Source organism: Colossoma macropomum, unplaced genomic scaffold (genome assembly GCF_904425465.1).
Source record: "Colossoma macropomum unplaced genomic scaffold, Colossoma_macropomum, whole genome shotgun sequence".
Taxonomy (NCBI): Eukaryota; Metazoa; Chordata; class Actinopteri; order Characiformes; family Serrasalmidae; genus Colossoma; species Colossoma macropomum.
This window is the reverse complement of record NW_023494793.1, coordinates 39,158,906-39,180,689: the sequence shown is the minus strand read 5'-3', so window position 1 is coordinate 39,180,689 and position 21,784 is coordinate 39,158,906. Positions and strand designations below refer to the sequence as shown.

General features: G+C 39.9%; 1 protein-coding gene across 3 annotated transcripts in view; it reads left to right on the top strand.

The window, feature by feature from the left end:
* nfic (nuclear factor I/C) overlaps positions 1 to 12,882 on the top strand; it is a 228,030-nt gene extending 215,148 nt beyond the window's left edge. For all 3 annotated transcript variants that reach the window (XM_036579516.1, XM_036579515.1, XM_036579514.1), the window contains one exon: positions 719 to 12,882. Coding sequence is in view for 1 of the 3 variants with exons in the window: in XM_036579514.1 (XP_036435407.1) it covers positions 719 to 739 (21 nt within the window). In the remaining 2 variants the exon portion in view is untranslated. The remainder of the gene's footprint in view (positions 1 to 718) is intronic.
* The last annotated feature ends 8,902 nt before the right edge of the window (positions 12,883 to 21,784 follow it).

Below are 21,784 nucleotides of genomic sequence, written 5' to 3'. Positions count from 1 at the left end.
TACCCTCCCTCTTCCTCCTCCACACGTACCCTCCATCCTCCTCCTCCTTCTCCACACATACCCTCCATCCCCCCTCCTCCACACATACCCTCCATCCTCCTCCTCCTCTATACGTACCCTGCATCCTCCTCTTCCGCATGTGCCTTCCATTTCCTCCACACATACCCTTCATCTTTTTCCTCCTTCATCTGCCTTCCATCCACCTCCACACGTACTTCCCATCGTCCTTCTCCACACACAACTTTCATCATCTTCCTCCCCACATAACCTGCAAAATCCTCCTCCTCCACATGTACCCTCCATCCTCCTCCTTCAAACATAGTCTCCATCCTCTTCCTCCACACGCACCCTCCTTCTTCCTCCTCCATACATTATCTTCATCCTTATCTTCCACACATACCCTTCATCTTCTTCCTCTCCACATAACCTCTATCCTGCTCCTCCACATGTGCCCTTCATTTTCCTCCTCCATCCTCAGTGTTACTTTGTTGTCCATGATGTGTCGTGTACTGAAAAATGATATGTGATGTGATGACATGGTACATTATCAGCATTATGATTGGATGTTACATAAAACAGCTAAGACAACTGCAACAGTTGTGTGAAAGTTTTACAGTGTAAAGCAGGTTAATCTATTCTGACTGTTACAACAGTGTTATAACATTTGTTAAGTAAAAACTAATTTGTTCTAATTTTCTCTCTCTCTCTCTCCCTGCAGTCCTGGTATCTGGGGAACTGATCTAGACGCAGCAGATTCACCCGAGGGGGCGCGGACACGGATCTGAGATTTATCTTTTTTTTTGTGGAATTACGGAAACAACAAAAGATTGTGAACAAGATGCAAGAGGGAAAACAGATATATATGCAGTATTTGTATATATACATATACAGTATATGTGTGTACATATGGACATATGTGCACACATATATTTCTATATGCATAAAGATATATAAAAACGCTTCAGTACACTTTTTGGAGAGAGACATCGGAGAAGGAATGTCCGGAGAGAGCAAGAGCGAGAGAGAGAGAGAGAGAAAAGGAGAAAGACTATGGATGCATAAGAAGAGGAGAGAGAAGAGAATGTTGTTTTGGGGGCAGCCACAACTGAACTACAGGGCAGAGAATGGAAAAACAAAAAAACCTGCAGAAAAATTTGAAAAAGCCCGCCTTTGCTTTCCTCCTGGAACGGCCCTCCATCCCCTGCCCTCCCACCAACCCCTCCCCTGCTACAGGTGCTGCTTCCTCATATATGCAAAATAAGTATCCTTTATTTTCTTGAGCAACAGGGACGAGAAACGCGTGAACTGTCCCGCCACGGTGATGATGTCCCTGTTTTCTTTTATTTCTTTTGGTTGTTTTGAATGTGGGCAGAGGTTTCGGGGCAATATGAAGGGTCAGTGACTTCCCTCGAGTTCCCTTCACCTACCGTTTCGACAAAAGTAGGTTCGATTTTATCGACAATCATGTTTTATTTTTAAAATCACATCTGCCATTCTAATTCAGAGTCCACGTTTTGGTGGAAACCATCGTTTTTTCCTTATTTTTTCTACCTTTGATTAAAATACGTGGTACGTCTGTGGCATTATGGGTCGCAGTCAGCGTGCGTATGTGCGCCTTCACGCACACTCATTCACATTCGTGTACAAGCCCATCCGAACAGGCTTCTTCAGCATTGGCATGTACTGTTAATGGATAAATGGATACACTAAGTGTTGGTCAGATGATTGAGAGCCTGTAGGAGCAGCGGGGGTCTTATAGCACCTTCTCTGTGACACTGAAAAGCCCCTTGGCTCCTGTAGTCTACTGTATGTGCGTGAGTGTGCATGTCATACACATTTAAAGCCCTCTTATCCATCCCAGTGAACGTACTTACTCACAAGTATGTGTTTTTTTTTTTTGATTCATGTAGATAAGAGTATCCTACATAGTGACAAAGGGAGTAGGATTATAGTTCTGTCACTACTAAGACAGTATTGGGTGTAGAGAATAGACTCTTTTTTTCTTTTTTGTGTCATTTGTTTAAACTGCATTGGAAATTACAGGCATTGCACTACTTTAAATTTTTTAATTTTTCCTCTTTTGCTTTTTTTTGGCCTAATCATGAATGAAATGCTGCAAGCCAGTTTTTTTAGGACTTCTATTTTGTAGAAATTTCTTTCTCTCGTGTTCTGGTAGCAGGGTACATGAGTGTTGGCTTCGGAGAAGTTCACGACTGCTCATGCTTGAGTCGTGTATCCCGACGTAGAGAATGCTTCCATTTTTAAAAGGGGAACTCCACTGATTTTGAAAATTTTTGCTTGAGATGGAAACAAAGCCATTTAGGTGGACTGAAGTGAAATTGGTCACTGTAGAGAAATGTACACTTCTTTACAGTGGTGGTCATAGGAACCAGGGGTCACAGTGTCTACAACACAAAAATAGGCAAATTATTTGCTATACGCAATGACCATTGAACCTACATTGTGTTTTGTGAGTTTTTACATGTAACGTTGCTGACAGTGTAATAGTGATAAATCTGGAAAAAATATATTGCACTACTTAGATTTTGTACCTTTTTTTTTCTATTTTGCTTTTTATTTTTTTGGCCTAATCATATGAAATGCTGCAAGCCAGAGTTTTTTGTGACTTATATTTTGTAGCATGTCAACCCCCACCCCCCATGAATGTATTTTAAAAAAATAGATTTTAGATCCAAACTTCTCAGAACTGTCAGGCAGTAACGCCTTTCTGTGAGGGAGCTTTTAGAGGTGGACGTCTGGTTCCTATCACCACCATTGTGAAGAGTTCTGACTGTAAGTTTCTCCAGAACGGAGCGTTTCACACCAAACCACTCTGAATGACTCTGTTTACATCTAAACTATTTACTTATGTAGAGATTTTGAAAAATCACTGACTTCCCTTTTATGGAATGTCTGGATTCCCACTTTGAGCGCGCTCTCTACAGACTGCTTTACTTAAAAAGTAAACCAACAGTCTCTTAAGGAGAGGTTAAAGATATCTAGCTGGAAGTTCTGATTGTTTTTTTTTAAGCCGAATCATAGACTGAGGAGAATGTGAACGGTTTGAGTACCTTTCGAAAGTTCACAGCCGTCTTGTTTCCCAGAATTCTTTGCATGTGGGACGCCCATGACCAGCGGTGTGTGTGTGTGTGTGGCTCCAGGTCCCTCTTTGCTGGTTAGCGTTTTTTATTTTTCTGAAGAAACGGGCTCGTTCGCTGCACTCTGAGATGTGTTGACTGAAATTGTGTTAATAGAAACATCAGGGCTTAAGACTCTGCTACCAAACCCAAAATAATCACAAAAGCCATGAAAAGTGCCTAAGACATTGCAAGAGGTTCATTTGATTTTTTGGGTTGGGTTTTTTAAGCCTTTTTATTATGTTATTATTATTATTATTATTATTATTATTATTATTTGATCCTGTTTTGAACTGGACCCACTGTCACCCTCATCATAGCGGGTTATCGTGGAGTCGGACAGGTAGCACTGGTGTGAACAGAGTGGTATAGCAAAGCCCAAAGCAGCTGCACCTGCAGTACTGTGCAAAAGTCAGAGATCCCCCTTCGTTCTAGTCAAAACGGCCATTAAGTACAAGCTGTTCATTTTTTAGGGAATATTTCTGAGGAGATTAAATAGAGGATAATCTGTTTGCACAGGGAAGGGAAAAAAACAGAAGTTTCCAAAACTGGAGTTCAGAAATTTCTTAGATACAGAGAAAACAGGTCTCCTAACAACCACCTGGAAGACCTGGTAGACACCAAAACTGCCCCATAAGATAAACAGCACTTAAAGCTTTCATCTTTGAGAGAGAGGAGAAAATCAAGCTGCTTTAGATCTGAAAACATCCACAGGTGTTTCTGTCCATCCTTCCACTGTGAGAAGACGACTCAGCGCTATGGGTCTGAAAGGATGTGTGGCTGTCAAGAAGCTGTAATAAAGGTAAAGAGTGGACGCACTAGTGTTATTATATATGGTTATTGAGTCTTCTGTGCATTTTCATGACACTGAAAAATGAATAACTTGTATTTAAATGGCTCTTTTGACTGGAAATGAAATCAATTACGGTCTCGGTTCTGTACATAAACACCCAAGAGGGCGCATGGAACATATTTGCCCCCCTCTGGCATCAGCTGCAAATAACTAAGCCAACACATATCAAAGCTAGATAAGGCCTACAGCAACAGGCCTACGACGGAAGGAAGGCTACAACAGTCCACCGTTTCCTCTTTTCTCCGCTAACCTTTAATAGAGCTTTGCATACCAGTTCTGTTCAGTCTGTGACCCGGAATACAGACATAACATGACTTGTGTTCAAGGTGCTGACATGAAAAACTATATTGAGATCTATATATACTGATTATATATATATAACTGCATGGTGCTTTCTAAAGAAAAAAAAAGAAAACAAGAATTAAGCTCAAATGACCACCGTTTCGCTGACATGGGCGCATGGCAGATACTCTTAGTACAAGCTCTGAAGCTAAACTCTTCCCACCAAACTACTTCTCCTTAAGAACCCCCAATCCTCACCAACTACCCCCCCCCAAGCAGGATAGAGAGCGTAGGACACGGATGGGTTTTTACCTTTACCTTTGTACGACATTGGTTTCGAATTTGACCCCCCTCCGACCGGCCCCCCACCCCCCTCCTTCGACTTTGCACGACGTTTTATATAACACATTATGTGCCTTGCCTTTAGTTAAGAACAATAATACATAAAAAATTGTAAATTCATTTCTTTTTTATGTAACCAAGTGTCGCTGAAAACGAAACAAAAAAGGTGTAAAAAATGAAAAAAAAAATGCTGCATGTTTGATTGCTTGTCATTATCCGATTAGGACTAATAGATAACAGTAGACTGAGACGGGTGAGACTGGCTTATTTTTCCCCCTTTGATAAGTATGATAGTCGTCTTTCCATTGCATGAAATCTTTCTTCTTGTTGTATTTTTTTTTTTTGGCTTTTTTTCTCATTTCACTCTTTTATATCGTTTCTCATTGTCGGCCCTTTCGCTCCTGTAGATCAGCGCTACAGGTACCTGCTCTCTCTTTTCCCTTTAGACCTTCAGTTATTCTCCCACGTTGTTAATTTTTTCTTTTTAAACGATTTAGACTGAATGTAGCTTAGAGTGAAATGTTTCAAGGACTCGTGACAGACGTGAGAAAGAATGGACAGAAAAAAAGAAAGCGAAAATGTGAGTGAATAGCACCCTTTCATACTCATGAAGTTCAGCCTCACCCTGATGGTGGAGATCAAGGCTCGTAAGCAGGAGGAATTGGGAAGATTACTGTTGACGGTGTCAGGACCTGCTCTCGGAGCAGAAGGAAGTGCGTCTCGGGCCAGACGGAGAGGCTCAAATGGAAGAATGTGCTGGGTTGTAACTTCGGGGCGTCCAAACCTTTCCACATTTCCACCCCACACTGAAGAGAAAGTGCTTTGAATATGCATGATTCTAGTGTGTCAAACAGTTGAACATGAATAAAATGGAATAAAATCCCCGTTTGAGGAATTCTTAGGTTAAAGTCAAGCTAGATGTAACAAAACTGACCTTTTTTACCTTCTTACTTCATGTTACCGATCATACTAAGCACAATTCGTTGTATATCAATTAATATACAAAACAAAATATTTGTTTTTCGTGATCATGTAATTACTTTAGCCACACCTCTAAAATGTCTTATGTTTTCTTGATGATGTCACCATGCACGAGTGGGCGGGGAAAATAATATTAATTAATATTGCCATGTTGCACCTCCCCCTCCCACCACCCCCACCTATCTTCGAGAGAAAACGTACAGCTAGTCTTCCAGGCTCAGATGTGATCTTGTAACACAAATACTCGTCTGAAGACAACTTCAAACTTCTAGTGCTGGATTGCAGTGAAGTCTGACGCTAACAAGTGTACACCCCCTCCAAAACGCCCAAATTTCCCTAGTCAGTGCTCTTTTAACGTACAGAGTACGATCAACAACAAGCAAAAGATGCTTGAAACTGAACTGTTTTCTCTTTGTTTATTTTTACATCTATTGTGTTCTCCACACACGCGACACACACCTACAAGCTTATTTGGGGCTTTTGGGGAACTTTTCAGTCATGCTAACGTACATTATATCCATGAGCTAACGGCAGGCCTAGATGTCTTCCTGACAGTGTTGACGAGTTCACCAGCACCCTCTACTTCCAGAAATCTCACCCTCAGTTTGTTCCCACCCAAACTTTCTGATGGCTTTTCTCTAGATATTTTTGTTACGAGATCACATCAGACCCTCAGCTCAGAGACCCTTCCTGATACAGTTCAGAGGTACATCACTGTATGGAAGAAAAATGCATTATTATTTCTGATTAACACTGACTAGAACATGCAGGTCTTACTAAAACTTAATCATTGATATATGCAACTTAGCGAGTGAGCAGTTAGCATTTTCCAGTAGCATGACGTTAGCTTTCAGTGTCAGCGCCGTTCTTACCAAAAGAAAGACAAAATCATGTAAATTCAAAGCACCGTTGTTTCAGTGTACACTTCAGTTCTGACTTTACCAGAAATAATAGTAAGAAAAAAGTAAGATAGCATTTTGGGCAGTTTTCCCAAATAGTGCTCCTTTGGAGTAGACAGGTATGATGCTTTGGGGACACAGCATTGTAAATCTGAATCTGAAATACTGGCTGATGATTAGAGGGGATTGAGGGAAAGGCCAGATTTTCATTCTCAGATTACTGTTAAAATGAGCAAAAATGCTAACATAGGCATCCAGGAAATGAAAGCTAGTGAGAAAGTAGTTAGCATGTTCCATTAGCATATCTGCCAGTGTTCCAAATTCGCATATCCGGAGTGAAATAGGGTGATTCGGTCAAACTAAAGAGTGATTTAGCTTGAGATAAGAACAGATTAGAATGCAAGTATTTCATCATCCACACTCCTTTAGCCTGACAGGCCCATTTTGCTTTCATTCATTGTTGCGAAGTTAGCATTTCTGTAGGCATGGTACATTTTGAAGGCTTGGGTTCTGGAGGAATTTTATGATTGAACCCCCAGTTATGAAAGAGGATAGTCAATAATCAGTTATGTTTATAAAATTCATTTTGAATCACCTCGATACTGGATCTAGTTGTTCGGTGCTGAACATTAGAGCCATGATGGCTACAATGGAATGTGTAGTGATGATGTAGATTGTACATGTCTTATTTGATTAGTAATGGATCGTTTGGGCTTATAGTCTTCATTTAACCCTCAAACAATCAGCTTTTCTGACGGTTGTTCCCCAGAAACTGATCTGGAAAAAAATGTTCTGGAGCTGTCCAAACCAGCATAAACACAAAACTCAACCCCCACCCCACCACCACCAGTTATCACCGACTTGACATTTTTAGAAAATGTTTCATTTAGATACTCCAAGATGCTTTGGTAGACTTCCTTTATTTCTTTCTTTCTTTTCTCCTTTCTTTCTTTTCTTATTTTTTAAATTCGAGCGTAGGATAGGTAATTTATAATTTCTTACTGCATAGTGTAAGAGGAGTGTGTTGAAAAAGAGAAGAGATTGTAGTTTTGTTTTTTTCCAGCAGGGTCAGTAAAGGCCATGTTAGTTTGTGATGCAGTGTATAGTACTGTTTCTGCAATGCATATTGCAATGCTGGTAGCTATTAAGATTTGCTGGTAGCTAGTTAAAAAAAAAGAAATAAGTGGAATCGGCAGAACAAGAGGTTTTGTTTACATGATGCCGTGGTTAAGATCCTGGCGTTTGATGGTTTCTGAGCCCCTGGCAGGAGAGGAGTGCTGTAACTAAAGGCATTCCATCAAACCCATACGACTCACACCTCTAACAAAAGTGCTGTCATTCAGCAAGCAATTTTCTTTTTATTTAACAGAACAGGTGATGGGACAGGGGTCTGGTCCTGAGGAAAGAGGGAGCGTGGTCCAGTGTGGAAAATGCAAAACACAGCATGTTATCCTTTAAACGGTGTTCTGAAGCACAGCTAAGGTTGTAGCATTGTTTAAACCTCTTAAATGTCCAGGCTTTTTAAATTCCATGGCTTATTGCTGAGTAACTACATTAAAAACAATGCAAACTAGGAGGACCTGCCAGCTGCTCCTGGCCATTTAAGGGGTTTATTCACTGTGATAAAGGACTGAATGGCAGTGCTGTGCAATACTTTGATATACTAACACAGTAATTTATGCAAGTAATTCTCACCTTTGTGCAAAAACCTCCCAATTTTTTTATTTATTGATTTCTTTTACTTTTTTGAATTTCCCAAAACTTCAGTCAACCTTTGCAGCACTTAAGCAGACCTCGAGAAATGGTCCAAAATTACTTGGAAAAAGTAGTTTTTACATTCACTTCAATTACAAGTTAGTGATATTTTTTCCTTCGGTAAAGTAACCACTTTAGAGATAAAAAGTTTTGTTCAGACAGCGATGATATATATTTTGTTGGATTTTCACCCAGTTTTACCCAGTTTTCTTCTAGATTTTTTTACGACTTGCTAGATCTCCCTCTACCACACAATGCTGCCAAGCTGAAAGAGTGAAAGCTAACACAACCTTCCTTTGAGACATGTGAAGCACAGCTAGTCCAGATATTAACAGCCTGTTGCTGAAGCCACACTTGACCACATGATTTTTAAAACCACAGTCCCTGAAAGTTGTCCCAGGCAGATGTGTCCAGCCCACCACCTGTCCTGTGAAGATTTGCACTGCTCCACACTCACCTATCTGAAGCTGTCAGCCCTCCTGCCAGGGCAAGGCCGGCCATCGGTGGGGTTAGTAGCCCCGACGCCAGCAGAGAGATCCTGTAGAAAGGTCTGCAAGCACGCCGTCTGCTTCTTCTTCTTCTTCTTCTTCTTCTTCTTCTTTATCATTTGCTTTTCGTGCCAGACAGAAACGCTTCATAAGATCAGATTTGTCGTCACCCCAGTATGTAGTTTTTAAAGTGGCCACAGGTGATGGTTGAACTTACTATAACATTTTTGAACATTTTGATTATGCATTTGAGCTGGTGCATGTTTAAAAAGAAAAAGAAAAAAACAAAAAAAAGAAAAAAAAACGTAATATTTTATTTCAAAACCCTTGACTAATATTTTTATAGAACAGTAATTATGATTGTTATGCATATTGTTGAAATGTTACATTTTGAACACATTATCTTGTGTATAAATGCTTACCGTATATCTAGTAGAATGAGGAGAAAAAAAGGCAAAATGTACATAAAAATGTCTTTTTGTATAAGAAAATATGTTTATGTTTGTGTGTTTGGGTTTAGTTGTCATAAGCTTGTGGCAAAGCCACAAAAAATACTTGTGTTCCTTCTAAAGGATCTGCTGTTGTTGGTGCACGCTCTGCACCGCAAACATTAGCCTTTCCTGAGAGGGTACCTGGCTTCAGGTTCTTGGCCTGGAAATGTGGACTTCTGTAATTTCAGCCTCACTTGTTGTCATTTTAAACCAAGCCTCAGTTAGCTTTGAGGGGGATATGCAAATTCCATCGCCTTTTTTTGGTCCCCCATCGTTTTTTTTTCTCTCCGAGATTCATTTAAAAATTTCTGCACTTCTTTTATGATTCACTATTGTCACACAAGCTTGGAGATCTTAAAACACTTTGTTTTCTTTCCTTCTGTTTCAAAAGATTGCACTAGATAACCTGGTATTGATATTTTTTGTCTAAGAATTTTTCTTCTTTTTTTTTAAAAAATTGTGTTTCTCTAGAAATATTTCTGTTGGTCAACCTTAATGATGTGTCGTGTTAGAAAGTGACTCAAAAGACAGAGAAAGAGGGATTAAATAGCTGCTTTTTTATGCTGTCCATCAACAGTCAATTAACCATAGTTTCCCCCCACCCCCTCCAGAGGTCGTTTGTATTGGATTGCAGAGTTTGAGACTCAATAAGTGATATGGCAGGCAATGCGAAGCCTCATTTTACTCGTGGAATGGACTAGAGCCTGACCGATGTATCAGTTGACCGATATTTACTATGAGTGGTTTTATCAATATCAGTGAAAATGCACCATTAATTAGCAACTTGTTTGGGTGCAATCTCCCAACAAAGGTCGTGGCACTTGTGAGCCAGACATGGCTATATAACTGGATCTGAACTGCTATATTTTAAGATATTTTCATGATATGCATCACAATATTTTGTTTTTTTCTGTTGGAAGAGAGAAAAAAGCCCCAGTAAAAAGTGCCACATTACTGTCAGTAGCTTCATTAATCTGAAGTATCGCTCTTATGAGGCTTTGAAAGCTAATTGCTAATTGGCACCCCCTTGTGGAGATGTTTCAGTCTGCTAAATATGAGTGAGTTACATGCAAGTTCTATGAGGAAAATGTATGAGTAACGCAAGTAACCTTTGTGATGGATTTTTTAATGATTAAATATTGTCATATTGCCCACCTCAGCTGGCTAATATTATCAGCTATCAGAATTTTTAGTCCCTTAAAGTAGGCATTGGTATCGGTCACTCAACGATCATATCGGTCAGGCCCTAAAACAGACAGACAAACGTGTGATCAGCAGGAATTCAAGCCCCACTCTGATCAGAGTGCCTTTTCCAGTCTTAGCCCAGTATTGAATGTCAGAGTTCAGCTCTAGGATGCACTGCTCTGGTAGTCTGGATGTGCAATGGCAGATCGTTTGACCCCGTGTGTGATTCGATATGCTGTGTTCCCCGATGGTTAACGTCTCAGTGTTTGAAGAAGAATATGGTTAGTACTGTATTATATTAATATAGTATGCATAATTATGCACTATAGCATCGCAGCGAGTAGGGGAAGAGGCATATGGCGAATATTGGCACTTTTAAAGTTAGTCGTGTGTAGCTAAACTGAGGGTAATAGGCATGAAATGTCGCTTGTATTCCACATTTTGTTTTACCCGTTACAAAAGTGTTTCCAGATTTGCTTTTTTCTTGGCCTGCAGTTCAGCCACTGGTTGAAGATAATGTAGTGAGGATACAAGACTCGAGTTAGCGAGTCTCGTTAGGGTTTAGTCTCGTGTTTTATTCTTTTTTATTCTACCCTTCCATGGTCTGGATATTAAACGTGATGGTACTATGATGTAAGTGAAACAGCAAACCTCTGCAAGTTCTTCGTACTATGTTTCCTTTCCTCGTATGTAAGGGCTGGACAATTTATTCAGGGCAGAGTCTCTGGAATTTGGTCTCTACTTTTTACCTTTTTACATTCTTTTATTCTTTTTTTTAATACGTGTCCATGGTTCAAACAGCTCATTTAAGACAGCACAGCTAATACTGGAATTATCCGTTGGAAGCTTGGGACTCGGTGCATGGAAAAGTCAACATGCATTGGCAAAACACCTGGGATAATCTCCGCTCAAGAAGACCTTTTAGAGGAAATCAGCTCAATCCTCGCTCGCTGAGATTAGAGTAAGGCAGCTTTGCTCTTTTTTTAACATTCAATTTGGATTTGACCACCAGCCTCCTGAGCGCACTTAACAGACCTAGACACAAAGTGAAACTGTCTGCAGCTACAGCAGGGAGCGTCATCTGCACTCAAACAGCTCAAAAAGCCCAAAGGGCTGATAGTATAGGCCTTAGAGTGTTTTGTCATTCCTTTAATCTAAATAAAATGAGAAGAACCCAGGCTGCTTATGAAAAGGATTTATAGCCTCCTACTTTTGTCATGGTTTTCAATTTAACCCTCTATTGTACGATGTCGCCTCAAGGCAACAAACTCATTTTTCTCACTTTACAGTAACATTATACATATTTAAAGGTAACAATAGGGTGACAATGAAGGGAGAAGCATGTACTTGATCATACTGTCTCCTAGTGGGCGCATTTAGACCTCTTTTTAACATTCAGTATCAATTTTTTTGTTATTAGAATTTGCGGAAATATGTTTGTTGCCTAGAAGCAACATGGTGCGACAGTGGAATGGATTTAGCCAGTCACACAGCAGGTCTCACCACTTCAGGTAACACGACTCCTGCACACTTTTTTTTTATTTTGACTTTTATAATCGGGTCCGAAAAAATAAATCAAGAACAATTTTCTGCAGGAAAAGTGAACTGAACTTTTTTAAAAAGTCCCATAATGCGTGCAGTAGAGGGTTTAAACTGAGCCAGCATGTTCTTACACATTGGTTTATGGAGAAAAAGATACCTATCATACTTTAGCAATTACATTTTTCCTAAGAGAAGTAAAATTTAGCTAACATTTATGCTAACTGTTGTAGCATTCATTGCAGTAGCAGTGGTTTAGCTTGTGGATCATCTTGGATGCATCACACTAGACTTTTCTTGGGATTTAAGCTTAAGTTTTGACATAGTCGGTCACGTCTTGCTAGGACCGGTCCTGTGTGCATTTTATATTTTAAACAGGCTACGTTGCTAGCCCGTTAGCTAATCAGTGCCACTTTGCTAAGCGCATATCTTTTAGAGCACCGACTGACATTTTTCACAAAACTTTGCATGGCATTGGATGAAATTTCTTACTGAGTTTGAAAAACCTGATAGGTTTCATGCTATCCTGCTAGCTAGGTCTGTAAATCTGCAAAGAGGTTTTATCCCAGCTGTGTTTGAGCTAAAGCTGTGTTGGCGTTAAAGGAGGGCAACAGCTGAGTCTCACATGCTTTATTGCATTATGGTGAGGTCATTTTGGCTTTGCCTGCCTTCAGCTGTGGCTCTTTCTTTCGATCTGTTCATATTTCCATGCACCCGAGTCAGCGTTTTCTTATGCAAATCCTGGACCGATGATGGTAAAAGCTGGTTGTATGAAAGTGGTTCCTTTGGTGATCATTTTTCATGACCAATCTGAGATTGTTTTCACTCTTTTATTCATTTTGTTCGGTTTTCTCAAGAAACCAGCAGGTGAAAGCAGAAGTATTTACTCGTGAATAGTAGTAGATACCAAAACAAAACAAAACACAGAAACATCTTCAACGAGCAGTGCCTGAACGTTTTACCGCTTCGGTTTACTCTCTCCTTTTTCTCCTAGGTTCTCACCATGAGGTTCTTCTATATCTGAATGCTTCTGTTCCACATGCTTTGGTTCATTACTCACCATTCAGAGAGCCAGATTTACTCAAGCCTCTAAATACCACAGCACGACTGGTGCAATACATACACCTCGACCAGTCTTTAAGAATGTTTTTTCCTTCTTTTTGGGTTGTTTTTGCCTGAAGGGCTGGGGGCTTTCGTAAGTCTGGCGTCAGGCGTGTTAACGAGGTTCCTCAGAGGGGATCTTGGGTGCCTGCTAGTCATGGTTTCTGTTCAAAGGGGTGAAAAGCCATGTAAATGCTTTGCAGTTATGCAATCTTTTTTGATAATACTATCAACTATGAAATGCCAAAACACTCTGAAGCACTGTCTGTTTTGCTAAATGGGGTGTATTCAGAGATAAAAACGTGCTCCAAACACATTAATGGGTGACATCTAAACTGGTTTATCGTGCCCGCTCCTGTTCAGAGTAACTCATTTTGGTTCTTGGTCTTTTGTTTGTAATTGTATTTCATTTCTCTTTGTAATTTTCTTGGATTTTTTTTTTTCAAAGCATGCTGTTTCCTCTCTGTTCGGAGGTTGACGCGATGGCGAAAGTAAGATGGTTGAAATGTTTCTCAGAGAACATTCTAATGCAGTGTTAAATTTCAAGGGTTTTTTTGTTTTTGTGTTTTTGTTTTTTTTTCCTCTCATTATTCTTTGCAATTATTACCATAGTAGTTACGCATTAACCGCTTGCTTGCTGCACAGACACAGACTTCACACCAGGGAAGAGCATGTGGATATTTAGTTCACACCATACAATAAACATAAAACCGGCATGTTATAATAATAACACACCCACTTTTTTCTTTCTGACAGCTCAGATTTTTTTTTGTTCTTGTTTGTCCACGTTTCATTTTGAAATGTTACGGGGAAATTGTATCAGCAAAAGTCGGTAATCATGTTTCCAGCGAATTGTTTCTAAAATGGAAGTTTTTTTTAACAAAATGCACAAAAAAAACAAACTAAATTCGCCATATGTTTTGGAACTGGTGTGAGGGGAAAATTTACAGCTTTGACAATATTTCATTATAACATTGTATTCCGCCATCGCTGTTCGCAAAAATCGCTCATGAATACAGTACTGGAAGTGAGTATGTTTCTCTATGCAAAAAAAAGTATAAAAATTAATAAACAAAGCTATGCTACAACTCAGAAAAACAGAGTCTCTCTGCTTTCCTTCAGAGTCTTATTAATGTTGTGTGTGTATGTTTGGTTGCGTATGTCTGTTTGTGCTTTTGGGGTGACTGAACTGTCTACAGCAATGACTAAAGCAAAGATGTGAATAATTAAATAAATAAATAAAAACTGGGATCTGACCTGATCTGACCTATGAAGCAAAAAAGAATTACTACAAACTAAAATTAGTCTCTCTCACAGACAAATGAATGGTTGATTAAGAAACTCTTATTAATTCTATGCTGTTGAATTATCAGAATTTTTCGAAGATGTTTTTTATTGTCATTCACACTTTTCTAAAGCAGCCGTGTTTGTGCATCTTATATTTGATAAACTTACAGATAAGGATAGTAATCGTGGCGTATGCTTAAGCTTGGACACCCTTCCAAATGTAAAGTCTCAGAACTTCATTCATTCTTTATGTCTTAATTGATGAGCTTCTTTTTTTCTAATTGATGCCTACAAAGCAGGAGAAGGCTATAAAAGGATATTAAAGCAGAGCTTGAATTTCCACTGTCTGAACGGTCATTAAGAAATGGCAGTTAAGGGAACTGTGGGAAGAAGACCAAGAAAACTTTCAGATAGAACTGCCCGCATGCTGGCCAGAAAGGCAAAGCAAAACCTTGATCTGCAAGAAAGAGTCATCAGAAGGAAACCTCACCTGCGATCTCATCATAAAAGTCAGCATTTGACGTACACAAAACAACCTCTAGGTAAGCCAGTTGCATTTTGGAAACACATGTTGTGGACTGATGAAGTAAAAACAGATCTCTTTGGCCGAATTCATCGAAAGTATGTTTGAGAAAAAAAGGAGCAGCATTTGATGAAAAGAACACCTTGCTAACTGTCTAGCATGGGGGTGCATCTGTTATGCTTTAGAGTTGTTTGGCACAGAAACCATTGCACAAGTAGATGTAAGAATGGATTCCACAGCATATCAGCAAACTCTGGAAGCAAATATCACACAGTAAGTCAAGAAACTGAAGCTGAAAAGAGGCTGGCTACTACAACAGGACAATAAACCAAAACAGACCTCAAAATAAGCCACAAACTACTTCAGAAAACACTTTTGGAATGACCCTCACAGTAACCTGACAAACATCATTTAAATTCTGTGAGTAGATCTTAAACATACTGTGCATGCAAGGCGGCTCAGGAATATTTCAGAGCTAGGAGCGTTCTGTAAGGAAGAGTGGGTGAAAATTCCTAACACAGGAACAGAAAGACTTTTACCTGGCAACAAAAAGCTTTTGCCAGCTATGATATCTGCCAAAGGGGATGTGAGTAAGTACTGACTTAGTAGGCTGTCCAAACCTTTGCACATGCTTCATGTACCATTTTTTCTGTTTTTTAACTTAACCAAATATATAGTAGCTGTGCGCTAACATTTGCAGAATTTGTTTACTTATTTTCACCTCAAAAAACCAACATAATATGTCATATATTGTGTTTTATGTAACTTGTGCATGCATCTGTACGTTAGTATAGCTGTTGGACACAAAAGTAAAGTTTTCTTTACTCATTTCAATGAGTGAATTTCAAATTTGGGGTTTGCAATGTACTTATGCTATTAATTTATAGCTTAAAAATACAAATCAATAAACTGACAGCAGAGCAGCACCCCTAGTGGTCTGGTGCCCCCCAGGTAATTTCCAATTCTGCTTCATAAATTGTCCCAAAACGTATTAAATGCATTTTAACATGTTTAACATGTTAGATTTGTGTTTTAAACATAGTCAACTTGTCAGTAAATGCCAGTTTGACCTACATTGGAGGGTGCTGTGGGGGTCCATGCATAATCTAGGGGTACAGTGCCCCCTTGAGACTGTCAGTGATGTATGTGTGTGCGTGTTCATCGCAGTGGTTCGTCCTTTGTGGCAGTGAGAGCTGCGTGTCTGTGTTCGTGCTAATTTTAGTCTCTCTGGAGAACTCCTGACCTCTGGTTACCCCACACAAGTCCTGTGAGGCCAAAGCCATGTGGTTTCCTGGACACTGTATGATGCCTTATTTACAGAGGTAATGGTGCATAAAATGGCCAGTGCTTAAACACACATAGGGCAGCAGTGTGATACATATGGAGCTGTTAGAGCAGCATTTCTGAAGCAGTTAGCACCATTACTTGAAAGCACTTCTTCAGTAATTTTTAGCTGTGAAGCGAACAGCCTGCAGCCTGTGTCAGTGATGACAAAAGGAAGGCCAATCCAGAAGTTATTGTAATAATAAATATATTAATTACTGAGCTTAATGTAGGAATTATTAAACTGAAATGCTGTTTCTCTGATTGATAAAGCTTACATGGATACATCCATACTAATGAGTGAATTCAGCTACTTTAAGGTGCACACATTACTAAAACAGGCGGTCAGTTCATATAATCTCAATAGAAAAGCACTGACCAATAGAATGGGACGCGCTGGAGGAGCAGCAAATGAGCCTAAGGCTACGTTCACATTACCAAGTTGAAGTGGCACAAATCCGTTTTTTGCCCTAATGTGACTCAGATCTGATGTTTTCATGGCTGTGTTGACACGCAAATCTGATCTTTTCAAATTCGACCTGAGCCACTTTCATATGTGGTCCTAGATCAGATAGGTATCCGATTCGTGGCCATATGACCTTAATGTGAAGCTCAGATCGGAATTCATGTGTTTTTTTTTTTTTACTGTGCTGCTGCCATCATTCAGCATTACCATGGCAGCAGCGCCGAACAGAAGTTAAAGCCTGTAAACGGTGGAAAAGCAGCTCATCTCACCTTTTTCTCCTTCGTCTCGCTCTAATAATGAAGCTGAGAGCTGATCAGAGTTAATTATCTTCTCAGCGAAGCTCGTTCTGCTCGTTAGTTTGTGCTGATGATGCACGTGATTCATTCACGTGACGTTACTGAGTAGGATGTGTGCATGACGGTCATTTCAGGTCACCAGTTTGTTCACATTAATGACTGATTTGAATCACTCACCTAAACGACTGTGAACCATCATGTCAAAGAGATCAGATTTGAGCAAAAAATTGGATTTAAGCAATGAGGCTTGTAATGTGAACGTAGCCTAAGATCACCATGCCCAATGCTAAACTTGGGCTAGAGGGGTGGAAGTCCCCCCAGCATTGGGCTGTGGAGCAGTGGAACTGCGTTCCTTGGACTGATGGAGCACCATCCAATACCTTTGGGATGAGTTTGTGATCCAGAACTGATCAGTCAACATCAGTACCTGACCTCACTAATGCTCTTGTGACTGAATGCAATCAAATCCTCACAGCAATGTTCCAACATCTAGTGTAAAGCCTTCCCAGAGGAGCAGAGGCTGTCACTGCAGCAAAAGGGGAACAAACTCCCTATTAATACCCTTCATTTCAGAGAAAAGCACTGGGTCAGCAGGTGCGAGGGCCGTCCCAAAAGCATGATGGATTTTGAGGAGTGTTTTGGATCATTGTCCTGTTATAGAAGTCAGCCTCTTTTGAGCTTCGGTTGCATAGTTTTCTTGGTCTTTTCTATTTTGCTTTGACCTCCACAGTTCCCCTTAACTGCCATTTCTGAACAATATTTCAGACAATGAAATTACCAAGAGTCCCGTGAGTTTGAACAATGTTATTCTGATGGAAAACAATCTTTCAGCAGGTGTTTGAGGCTCTAGCCTCTGTCTCTGCTGCCGTTGTTAAAGGAAGTCTCTCGACAACACTTAGGCCTGATTTAAAGAGCGAGGGAAAACCAAAACTGGCTGTGGTGAGTTTGAGCGGAATGTGTCATCAGCTGCATTTGTAATATCTCCACCCACTTTTGGTACAATCCTCCCATATTTTGCGTGGCCCTCTCTAAAATGAAAACATTCAAGAGAGCCACATTTTGTGCTTTACCATGCACACGGTCCATAAACTGGATTGAGGCCCAGAAACTGGTGCAAAAATCTTAGTCCGGCAGGTCCGTAGTGGTCATTTTTCTCTCTATTTGCTACAGCCGAGAGTAGAAGAACAGCATGTTTTTCATTCAGAATCGACCTCTGGATCATCAGACCTTTTAAATGACAGCTCTAATTCGGCGAGAATGAGCTGGATGGAGTGAGCAAAAAGAAAACTAGAGTGAAGCAGCGAACGAGGTGTATGTTTTCACTTAAACTTGGCCACAGAATTGAGAGCACCTGACTCCAATCATTCCGCGATCCATTACCCCAGATAGCAGGGCGCTGGAGCCAGGTTCGGAAAAAATACAGCTTCAAACTTTGGAAAGGAAGTCGAGTTTTATTTCATTTTAATGACCCAAAATAGCTCAGGCCAGCAGGACTTTTTTACATGTGAGGGTGAGTGGGTGCATTAGTACTTGTTGAAAGGGTCAACAAGAGACATAGTGAGCTCACTCCTAAATGCATATGCGGACCCCACGATAGAACATGAACCACACAGACCTGCTGAGCTGCTACTCCATCAAACGCTCTCAAGTTCCCTTATGTTTTCTTATTTTATACATCCAAACAAATGTAATAAATCTTTAGGTGAACTGTGGAGATGTGTGCAAGACACTGTTTCCTACCCTGTGGTAGTGAAAAACCCTCAGGGCCTTCTAGATCTTCAGAAAATGATTTTTGGGAAATAAAAAATGTTTTTTTATATGTAAAATAATCACTGTGCTTGTTGTATTTAGACTCTGCAGGTATCTAGGTAGATATAGCCAAGTGAGCTCTCCGATTGGCTAAGACTTAAGGAGCTGGACTGATTAGGACAGTGGAATCAAAAAAAATAAATAAATTATATATATATATATATATATATATATATGTATTTATATATATCGCTGTTGATGGAAAAAAATTATATATATAAATTATATATATATATATATATATATGTGTATTTATATATATCGCTGTTGATGGAAAAAAATGGAGATACGACATATATATATATATATATATATCCCTGCCACACACTCCACATTTCAAATGCATGTTTGTGTTGATGTGATATTGTTGAGCTGTGGGGTTAATTGTGTGGATTAGTGTCTCCACCATAAAGTGAAACCATATGGCTACACGTGACCTCCCTGCTATCCCTGGCTGTTTTTTATGTGCCTTTTCTGCTGGTGTAAATAAAAGAGCACTTCTCAAGGCAGAAATAATGGCCTCTCCTGTGTCTCCTTCTATGTCGACACCACTATATATACACATTTTGTGGCCGCTGGCGAGTTACAGGTGCATTGTGATATATATTAGAGAGCGAAAGCTCTAGGATCATTTCCACATTGGGAAAGCCCAGTTAGTCTACTACTCCAGGAAAAAGGGGTCAATTTGAGACACAGCCAGAGTATTAACAAAATGGAGTGCTGAGGGAGCAGCTAATGGACGCAACACTCTTCACTCAGGCTAAAATTACTGCAGAGCGGCTCCAAAGAAAACAGCCATCCTGCGTGAGCTGCGGCTTTGTTATTTGCAACAGGAACTGAAGCTCACAGACAAGGGCTTGAGAAGGGGGCTCTGATGTGTCATGTGTGAATTTCTCTGTAGGAACGTTTTAATTACAGCCGGAGCTGTGGAGGACATTCTCACTTTCATGTGCCCCAGTTAGAGCCTCAGTAGGCCTGCAGCGCAGGACCAGCTGGGTTTAGTCAACTTAGTGTTAAGAAAAAAATTCAGGAGATTTTGATGGATGATGTTCCTAAAATAGTTTCTTAAAACATTTGCTAATTAGAGTAGAATAATTATCTACTTGATGTTTGTATTTGTTACAAACACCTATAGATGATTTAATGGGAATAATTACTATAATCTATAGCGGAGAGAGATTTCTTTCCTTTTCAAAAGTCCATCAAAGCATTATTGCTTATGTTAAGTATCCACTATGAACTATTCAGTGTCTGCGGCTGCAACTAAACCCAGTCTTAGGGTCTCATGAGGCCCCTGTCTGCAAGAATGTAAAATGTTGATGTAACTTTATTCAGTTTGATCAGGAAAAAATAGGTAAAGACAATAAAATGAATATCTAAACAGTCGTATGTAAAAGTATTAACATCCTCAGTCAAATTACATGTTTTCTTAAGTGTGTGGTTGGATGTGTTAACTTTTTCATTTAGTCATTTGCCCGAGGGCACCCAAACTTTTGCACATGACGGTATACAGGAGAAATAAACTCACCTAAATGGTATTTTATGCAAACGATGCGCCATGTGAAACGGTGCGTTACTGTGATTCACATGTAAGTGGTGTTCTTAGGCACACCACAAAATTACTATGGCAATAAAAATGTTCTAGTGCATCTATGCGATTTCCTGTGTTGTGTTAGCATCAAACTAATGGTGCTGTACATTTGTTTTCCCACACTGTATTTAATGCTACTTAAGGCAGATCTGACCAAAACACAGACAGGGTGTAAAAGATTTTAGAATCATGTTCTTTACTTTTTGTTTTGCAGTTTTACAGTGAATCATTCAGTGATTCACTAACATTAGATATTTATCAAGGTTTGGCATGTTAACTATCTTCTAGACTGTTAAGCATGCAATCTTCTAGCCTAGTTGTTAAGAAAATAAGTTGTCTGCCCCTTTAAATGGCCTTTATCCTATTAAATCCTATTTCTGCACATTTTTAGCATTCTTGGATTGTCCCCATCGTTAAACTGAGGTCTGACACTGTCCTAACAGCAAGTGAGCGTTCAAAGGTATTGCATCACATGGCAAGGCCTTCTGGATGTCTGCACTACGCTGAGTGTTTCATGTTTACTGGAAGGGTCGTATAGAGATCTCTCCTTTTCTCCCATTCATGGAAGAGTTTCTCCTCATCCATTTGGCAGAGCAATGTGTGGAAAAAGGACGTCTATCAAAAACATTGTGTCTTCGTTGATTATAATGAGAGCTTTCTGGTTTTGTCATTGCTGCTTGCTCACACCATTTTAAGGTGTGGAGCCCCCTGAGGCCCCTGGCATTCAGAGGCCCCTGGGCACTGGCCCTTTTGGCCTGTTCAGTAATCCATCACTGGTCTTGCCTCTATTTCCTAAATCTCTCTGTGTAACTCATGAATGGAGGAAGGTATGTTGGATTTGATGTTTTTGTGGCCACCTTGTGAAACTTTATCTCTCTCACAACATTGCATCACGTGATATTGTGAATATTTAATCATAGACAAACAAAGGTCTTTGTGGACATTACAGTCGGAATCATATGAACTGAAAGGAAGGAGTGAAAACGAGAAAAAGAAGTCAACTCTAATGTAAAGGCATTTAGAGTCATTTATTTGCTAATGGCTTTGCTCAGTGGGAATAGTGCACGGTTGAATTGTGGCTGTTTTGATTACCTCTGTTTAGACTTTCCGACGTTAGAGGTTTCAAAGCATTCTCTCTCTCTTTCTCTCTCGTGTGTGCTTGCTTGCTGCGTTTATGAATTTAATATCTCAATTTACAGAATGTGATGGGAAAGCCTCGTAAAAACACACTGCAGTAATGAGCTCCAGATGTCTTTACACAGGACTGCAACTCCCCGAGGACTCTCTTCTCTCTCAGATACAGTCCTGATGAGGCCACACGGCTACGCTGAGAACAAAACAACACCCTGTGCATCGCAGAGCTTGTTACCATCCACCTGATCTGTTAACTAGCTTTGGGACCTGTTCGATTATGGACAACAGCAGGGTCACTTCTG